We start from the raw sequence: 9394 nt of genomic DNA on the forward strand, positions 1-9394 counted from the left end.
TTAAATGTTTATTTAGTCACAATCTAATTTTTATTTATTTTGTTGGTTGTGCCTTATTTAAACAACTAAACATATTGGGGAGCATGCCATACTACTCTTTCCCTGCCCCACCCATGGGTGAACTTCATGGGGTTGGGAAAAAAATAGCTGGGAAAGTGACTCTGTTTCGTGGATGGATAGAGGGTGAGAGAGAGAGAGAGAGAGAGAGAGAGAGAGAGAGAGAGAGAGAGAGAGAGAACTATAGTTATATAGTATGCATATATATATCATATATATGTTATAAACACATGTACGTTTCTGCATATATTTATCTTTGTATACATATATATCATCTATTTCATATATAGAGTACTTGGCATAATTTTTGCAAATATTAAACACTTAAATATCTTTTCATTCATTTCTTCAAATTAAGCACAACTCACAAAAGGAGTCAGCCACCTTTCCCTGACCCCCACCTCAATAACAATCTAATCCTGCTGTCCTAAGAAATATATACTTACTCATTTTCCAATTCCAGAACCTAATTCCACCTCTTGTTAAAAAGGAGTATTTTCAATTTGGAAACTTGCTTCTTGTTCCATTGCCTAGTTCTCTTTCTTTTTAATTTATTTTTATTTATTTAAGGCAATGGAGTTAAGTGACTCACTTACCCAAGGTCACACAACTAGGCGATTATTAAGTGTCTGAGGTCGGATTTGAACTCAGGTCCTCCTGACTCCAGGGCTGGTGCTCTATCCACTGTGCCACCCAGCTGCCCCAATAATTGTTATTCTTCATAAAGGGCAATACTAAAAAATGATGTGGTAGAGGGGGTGATAGCTGGATATCTCAGTTTCAAATCCAGCTTTTTTTTTTTTGTCATCTCCAATACTCTGATCACAAGGTCTTTTAGCTCTCCTTCCTGTTCCAGGATAGTCTGGGTTCACTTTGCAACAAACTTAAAAGTATCTTCTTCCTCTGGTTCTTGGACCCTTTTCATTCATCCCAGAAATTCAGTTAAACAGATTAATAACAATCACTATTCAAATGTTAGAATTAGAGTTTAGGGTTTTCTTTACTTGAAATATCAGGAACCAACATCACACACCCCAAAAAAAGAACACCATGAAGTACACCAGAAGACCTGGCTTTTCTTATATCTACTACTAATTGTGGGATCTTAGGAGGTCATCAAAACCCTTACAGCCTAGGTTGTTCTTTTGGAAATTGAGGGATTAGGCTCAATCATCTGTGTGCTTTTTTTCCTGGTTTAAATGTTTGATTATTTTCAATTCAATTTTGTAAAATATGTGCTTATTCTTTGCCAGGCACTACACTTATCAGGAAATTTAAAAATAAAATATAATATCTATCTTCAAAGATATAAATAGTCTAATGGGGGCATAAGACTTGCAAACAGTAAGTACAACACTAGATTTAATGTGATTTATATAAAGATCTCCAAAGTACTATAAGAAATTTGAGGAAGAAGAGTAGGGGGTTGAGAAGAGGACTAGGAAAAGCTTCAGAGAAGAAAGTCCAATGAGTTGAGTCTTGATGGAAGAGGTTTCAATAGGCAGAAATTTAGAGGGAGGGGTTTGTTGGCATGGAAGATGATCTTTCTGAATTTGTAGAGATAGAAGGACAGAATCATTTCTGACAGTTAAATAGTGTTTGAGGAGTGTGTAAAAAGTAAGTAAAGAGTTGTAGAGTTGTGGGTTTCCCCCCATAGGTAATAGGCAAGGGAATGCTATTGTCAGACCTATGTATCAGTAGGATTATTTTGATAATTATGTGGAGGATGGATTGTAGAGCAAAGAGACTGGAAGCAGGAAGACCAGTTAGGAGACTATTACAAAAATCCAGGGGACAGGTAATGAGAGCATTTTCTAGTATGTCAGCAATAATACTAGAGGGGAGAGGACAAATTTAAAGAGATACTCTGGGATAGGTTTGCAACTTTAAATTCTACTCAAAGAATCTGAATTTTTTTTTCAATATCCTATCCATGAATGGGCCTATGCTGGGTTTTGGGGGCCACATTGTAGGTTGGAAATGGATAACCCTCAGCATGAAACACACTGATACTGAGTGATATACATAGAAAGGACAGAAAACACACAAGCCTTTTCTCTTTAAAAAACATTTTTAGTGGTGCAGCTAGGTGGCACAGTGAATAAAACACCAGCCCTGGAGTCAGAATCTGAGTCCAAATCCAACCTCAAACATTTAATAATTACCTAGCTATGTGACCTTGGGCAAGTCACTTAACCTCACTGCCTTGCAAAAATAAAAAAAAACCTTTTATTCATTGTATTTCATATAGAATTATCAAGATTTCATTTTTTTCTCCCTGCCCCAATCTCTAAATAAATAAAAGAGCAGGGTGTCCTCAGTAAACCAAAATCTGAATCACAGAATTTGCAGTTGGATCATATAGCAAAAAATAAATTGCATTTGTTGCCAGCACTGTGTATGCTAAGTGCTGGGGATACAAAACAAAACAAAACAAGTGAAAATAGTCTCTCTGACTTCAAGGATCTAAAACTTTAATAAAGGAGACAACATGCAAGCAGCTGTGTATAAACAAGATAAATATGGGATAAAATGGAGAGAATCTCAGGGAAAAGGCACTAGCATTTAAGGGGAAACAAGGAAAAGCTTCAATAGAAAGTGCTTCTTCAGTGGAGTCAGAAAGTGAAGATGAGGCAGGAGAGTTCTGGGCATGGAGGACAGTCTGTGAAAATGCTCAGAATGGGGAGTTGGAGTGACTTTCATATGGAAAAGTAATAACAACAATACAATGATAGTAATTAGCAGCTTAAGGTCAGCAAAGCACTTTACAACCCTGAGAAGGAGCTGCTATTATTATTCCCACTTTACAGATAAGGAAACTGAGACAGATAGCACTTAAGTTACTTGCCTCAAGTCACAGAGTTAATGTCTGAGATCAGATTTGAATTAAGGACCTCTTGACTTCAAGTCCAATCCTGGTGACTCCAGTACTATCCTAACTGCCTTACACATGGAGGGGAATAAAGGGTAAAAGAGCAGGCAGTAGATAGAGAGGAGGTCTGGAGTCAGGAACATTCATTTTCCTGAGTACAAATGTGGTCTCAGATACTTACTAGCTGTGTGACCCTGGGCACACCTGTTTGCCTTACTTTCCTCATCTGTAAAAATGAACTGGAGAAGACAATGGCAAGCCACTGCAGTATCTTTGCCAAAAGAAATCCAAAATGGGATCATGAAGAGTGGAATATGCATGAGTGAAAAATGGCTGAAGAACAACAGCAACAAAAATATAAAAAGGCTGGAAATGGAGGGAGAGCCCAGGTTTTGAGGGCCATGAAAACTCAAGAGAAGATCTTATATGTGATCTAGAAGATAATAGGGAACCATTGAAACTTATTAAATATGAAAGACTATATTCTTAGACTTCTGTATTAGGAAAAGTACTTTGTTAGCTGAGTGGAGGATGGACTAGAATGGGGACAGACAAGTCAGAGAGAGCAACCAGCAGGCTTTTGCAGAGGAAGACCAAAACCACCGATAGAGATGACAAGGACCTGGCCCAGAGTGTGTCAGCATTAGAGGAGAAAGAAAGAAAGAGAGAGAGAGAGAGAGAGAGAGAGAGAGAGAGAGAGAGAGAGAGAGAGAGAGAGAGAGAGAGAGAGAGAGAGAAACAGAAAAATATATATATATATATGTTATTGAAACAAAAGACAATATATTTTGATTTGCCATTTTAGTAAGAGTTCTGTGGTAACTCAGCTTCATTTACTAAAGCATTTGGTAAACCCTCAGCAGGTCGCATAAATAGCACTGGGGGCAGCATGTGAAAGCATTCTGGTCAGCCCTGGTCTAGACTAGACTTTATATTTCTCATTTTAGTGTACTGTTTGGTATTGTAGCCACTGATTTGTTCGGTTCTGCCTTGTGAGGAATCGCGACTCAGACTTGGGAATGCAGGTTTTGGAAAGAAAATAGAGATTTTTTAAAGGAAGTTACAGTATATTAGAAAAGGGATAGAAAAGTTAGAAAGAGTTTTAAGAGAAGACCATGTGGATTGCTAGCTGGCCAGCATTCAGCAGGAGACTGAAAGGTCAAAAAGAGTGAGCTTCTCCTTTTTCCTTCCCCTTAAGTTCTCTCCCAGAGTCCATAGGAAGGGGTGGTGACCTGGAAGTGACCCAAGTCCCTCATTGGAGATTTTGCCTTTCGAGGAGGGCTCTTTTTTGGGTGGTCTTCCAGGACCTGTGCTTCCTGGCTACCCCAGAAAAGCAGTGCAATCCAAGTTGAAGGTCAAGCCCTCAGGTGTGGCCTAAATTAGAGGATAAAGTAAAATTCCCTTTACAATGCAAACAAAAGATGTACAAAGCTTGTCTCCAACTGATCTTATCACCCCCTATGTCCACATTTCTCTGCATCAGTATTAATAAACTTGAATGTTTCATCATCTTATCCATGAGAGAATAACAACCTATCCAGATCTTATTCCAAAGATACTCATCTGTTATCTTTTATAAATTATCCTTTAAGGACCTGCTCATGCTAGAAGCCTTCTAACTCATTTCATATTTTGTGAATACCAGTGTATCTCTTGGACTTTCTGTTATCTCTTTTACTTACTGCGTAATCAATCTATCTCCTTCCTTTAGCCTTGCATCTGCTTGATGATGAGCTCTCATGCTATTTTTTGCATTCAAGAAATGATTAGTAATGTACTATTTCCTTTGGACTACCTGTCTTTTGGATTTGCTAAAGATGTGTGTTCCATGACACACATAGCATTGTCAAGAAAATACTGTTATGGTAGAAAAGATGGATTTCTAGATGGGGAAAAATTTGGCATCATTAAAATATATTCATTCTATATTTTTTTCAAGTCCAATAATACTTCAAGAATACAAGATATTCTCTAACAATGGATCAATTCCAGGAAGGTTAAGATTTCCCAAACTGTCCATCAGAATATTTTAGGATATTTCTGACTCATTTACAATAATAAATGTATATAGAAATTACTATAAGCACAACATAAGGTATCAAAATGATCAAAATAAAGTCTCATATGACTTTTTTCTTATCATAACATTTTAACTTAATGAAATTATTTAAAGCCATCAAAATAAAATTCTAGGAAAATTTATGTGCTTCTAATTGAAACTCTTTTTTCTTTTTTTCAGGGAACCAACCCACTGTACAGAGGCTCTACAAGTACATTTAAAAATGTAACATATAAACACCAGGAAAAACAAAAGATGGACATTACCACAGATTCCCATTAGGAGTTCATGCACTGGAAAAGTCTGTTTCACTGATAGAAAATGTCAGCTTCACGGTTTAATTTTTATTTCTTTGTTGCTATAAATTGAGGTTTGCTCAAGATAATAATAGGTCATTTAGAGATCAGTCTTATTTGTGGGAAGGTTAGCAACTGATACCTGCCAGGTTCAAAATAATTAAGAATAGGACTATCAACAACAAAGACTTGACTTAGGAGATCATGTTAATGTAATGAATGCAAAACCTTTTGCATTTATGCCTGGGGAAAAAATCCTCTGAAGGACAAATCTGCAACTCTAATTTGCATGTGAAAAATATGAAGAAATAGAATTTCATTTGTTTTGGAAATATTGTCTTTGTCTTAGCAGAATCAGAAAACCTTGTAAATACCTACTCACACAACACTGATACATACATATTCCTAAACTATATCTCCATTCTTAGAGGAAGACCAAAAGATCCCATAAAGGATAGTATTGGGTTATTATTCCAGTAGTAATTGATTGGATATTATTTCACTTAAGAAGTAATTATTCTTAAAATATCACTGGCTGCAAGTCTGCAGATGAAGTGAACCAGAATAATTTGGATTTACAATGGCTAGGGTTGGGGCAGCTAGGTGGTACAATGAATAGAGCTCTGACCCTGGAGCCAGGAGGATCTGAGTTCAAAAGTGATCTCACACACTTAGTAATTACCTAGTTGTGTGACCTTGGACAAGTCATTTAATCCCATTGCCTTGCAAAAAAATAATTACAGTGACTAGGGTGTCACATCACTCCAGTTCTCTTTTTGGTGAGTGCAAAAAGGAACTGGGAAGAAACTCAACAGCAGAGCATAAGTTTTATTCATTGAAACCTTGATAGTTTGCATTCAGATACTATCCCCTCTTGTCATTGCTTTGCAAGCAAGATTTTTATTGTTTTATGCTTTAGGAATGGTAGTCAAAAATTTTAGAAATTAAGAAGTCACCAGAAAGAGAGAGACTGAGGCAAAGATGGACAGAATAAGAGAGAGAGAGAGGGAGAAATAAAGGGACTCCCTAGAGTTCAGTTAGTGCTAAACTGTTCAAGGGTGTAAAAATCCTCATCTTCCCCACAACTCAGGGTTTTCCCTCTATACTCCTAAATCTATTGGGGGTCTTTTTGGAGAGGGAAAAATTATCTATTTGAGGAGTGTCAGTGACTTAATTGTCAGAGTTCTAATAATATAAAAGGGAACATGAGTTATATAAGATAAAATCCAAAGTGTTTTTTAATCAAACAATCTTTTATTTGTCCCTTTATCACATCTGTCTTAATCTACAAATTTGATCCAGTAGATAATATCCATAGGCCATTCAAAATTATTTTTATGTTTTCTTTGCATCTGAAAGATACATTTGGCTACATAGATAAGGCCTATTTATAGATGTGAAGGTTTCTTCAAACCATGATAGAAAGACTGCTTCAGTTGGGTGAAAGGTAAAATATAGGAAAATATATATGAGAATAATGAAACCACTTTAGAGTCAAATTCCACTGGAATTCCTGGAAGATATGGTAGATTCCTCTTGGGCAATGTTAATTACCACGAGTTTAAACCATAAGTGAAGCCATTTACTAAGTTAATAGTTTGTCTATTGTCTAATAGAACAGGTTATTAGGACTTTGTGACCCTGGGCCAGTTATGACTTGTTTTAGTGCTCCAGGCAACTAAGGCAATAAATTGCCAAAGTGATTAAGGCCTGCTCCACATGGTGGTAATGTCAGAAGAGAGAATAGGCCTATATTAAAGAGAAGTTATTTAGGTAAAATGACAGGATTTTTAGCATCATTTAGATATAGGAATATATTATGAGAGACATTGAAAACACAGGTATATGTGCATTGGTGGAGTAAGTTGCTCACCTGGAAAAAAATTAGTCATTGGCATGTCATCTGCTAACTAATTTTGAGTTTCTTTTTTTGATTCATCTTGTCATGTTATATAATGACCTCTTTTCCCTCTTTTCCCTCCATTATTTTTGTAACCCAAGTGAATTAGAGGTTTATTAAGCTACATGACTAATATGAAACTACCCAAGGCCTTACTAAGTAACCTAAGAAAATTGATGTGCTTCAGTAAACACATGGTCAGCATTTAATGACTTTTCTTTCATTCATTCATTCATTCATTCATTCATTCATTCATTGTCCAGTTTTCTGACTTAGGGGCTGGGGAAAACCTGGCTCAGTCTATATGTGAGCTATCTTCATGAATATCTACATGGAATATACTGTTTTAAAGATATTTTGTATTACTGGGAAGATACTTTAGAAAACTTCTATGAGTGTATGTGTTTATCTGTGTGTGGATGTGTGCTTGTGCTTGTGTATTGTATTGAAGAGAATAGAATAAGGTCTTTTTGCTATTTCCAAATATTGTTTTGTCCCAAGGCTGGTCCTTGAAAAAGTCAAAACATTAAAAGAAGTACTTCTGTTCATTGAAGAGTTAAGTTACATGAAAGTAGATTTTTTTGTTGTTAGCAATTTTATTGTGTTTTTGTGTTGACTTAAATAAACAAGGTAATTTAAACAATGTACTTTGGATGAGTGATAATCCTTTCCATGTAAGGCATAAAATGTCTCTTTCTTTGGTGACCATCTTCTTTGATTGCTTTATCATACCCTGTGGGTTGGGGAGAAGAGGTTAAGGGAGAAATAAAAGTTCGGAAAGTCCAGGGCAATGAATGTAGATGATCTACCAATAGATACATTTTAAAAAAGTAGCAAGGTACAATATTGCTGAATAATTATGATACTTCTGATTTCTAGAAGGAAGCACTATAATAAAATAAAGGACATTAGAATCATCAGTCCCTTCAAGTTGCTTTCTGGAAATCCAAAACATTTCAAAATGATAAATTAATTATTTCTCATGGTAGCCCTGCAGTATGGTTCATTTTGAAGATTAGGAAAATAAGCATAAAGGGATCAGGTGACCACAAAAGTAGTCAGTCACCATAAAAGTTCTTTCTTAAGACTTCCTGTAAACACAGACATAGCCGATTCAGCTGGGACAGAACAGTCAGGCCAAATACAATCAGGCACTGTAAACACCTGCTGTTACACATGTTTTTTAATAGAGTAAAGGTCAATGAACTGGGAATTTAGAAAGCTGAATTGAGTTCTCACTTACTGACACATTGCTGGCCAAGTTATTCTGTCACTTTGCTTTAATTTTTCCTTCTGCAAACCAGCGATAACACCCATCTCTCTCTCTCTCCCAGAGAGAATTCCCATTGAATCTTTAACAAAAACAAATGAATGCCTACATCTTATTGTGAAGCTTTGTGTTCCTCTGGAGAAAATAAAAATAAAAAGCATTTTTTCCATTAGCATTCCTAAAGTAAGTAGTTGATTCTAAATTACTTCCCAAGTCACTATACTTGATTAGAAAACAGTGGATGTTTCTCTTTAGATATGATGTTTTCTGCTAAAGTTCTCTGATCTTTCCAAGACATGTGTATTCAAGGTGCTTTTGGCAAGATTACTCTCTGCATAAGATCACCTAACCTGGGTTACTGTCCCCATTAAAATATCAAATTTCAACACAATCAACAAAATGTACCATAGGATATTCCCTTAAATATTTAAATACTCCTAGTCCCAAATACAAAAATCTAAATCCCACCAAAATCATCATAATAGCTTTAATCCTGTGATTCTTTCTTCCACTCTGTCCACCTTGAAGTGCCAAGATGTATTTCTGTAATATCACTATATATATATATATATATATATATATATATTTCACCTTTTATTTTTAGAGGTATATGTAACAAATTCATCTTTTTTTTTTTTGGAATCTAAATGCAAGCAAAAATTTTCCCATTTTTAGAGAACTACTTAAACCTTAATTGGAGGGGTAGGGAGATACATGGGGATGACAGGTATTGAATCAAATTATGATTAGTGAAAAATCCCATTTTCATTAAATTATAACAATCTGGTATAGACTCAAATCATACAAACACCTAAGAACCAGAGAAATTTAAATATTGGGCGTCTATGTCACATTGAGTTTCAATGTCACTGAAAAGGATTATTTTGTAGCCTATTCAGTCTACTTTTTGAAGAGCTATGACTACCAGATCAATGACTAC

The 9394-nt window shown here is 35.7% G+C and overlaps 1 protein-coding gene across 2 annotated transcripts in view; it reads left to right on the forward strand.

Annotated features, from left to right (window-relative positions):
* Positions 1-8614, forward strand: part of ITGB6 (integrin subunit beta 6) — a 221424-nt gene extending 212810 nt beyond the window's left edge. For both annotated transcript variants that reach the window (XM_074215871.1, XM_074215872.1), the window contains exon 18: positions 5169-8614. In XM_074215871.1, the coding sequence (XP_074071972.1) occupies positions 5169-5270 (102 nt within the window). In that variant the 3' untranslated portion in view covers positions 5271-8614. The remainder of the gene's footprint in view (positions 1-5168) is intronic.
* The last annotated feature ends 780 nt before the right edge of the window (positions 8615-9394 follow it).

Source organism: Macrotis lagotis, chromosome 1 (genome assembly GCF_037893015.1).
Source record: "Macrotis lagotis isolate mMagLag1 chromosome 1, bilby.v1.9.chrom.fasta, whole genome shotgun sequence".
Classification (NCBI taxonomy): domain Eukaryota; kingdom Metazoa; phylum Chordata; class Mammalia; order Peramelemorphia; family Peramelidae; genus Macrotis; species Macrotis lagotis.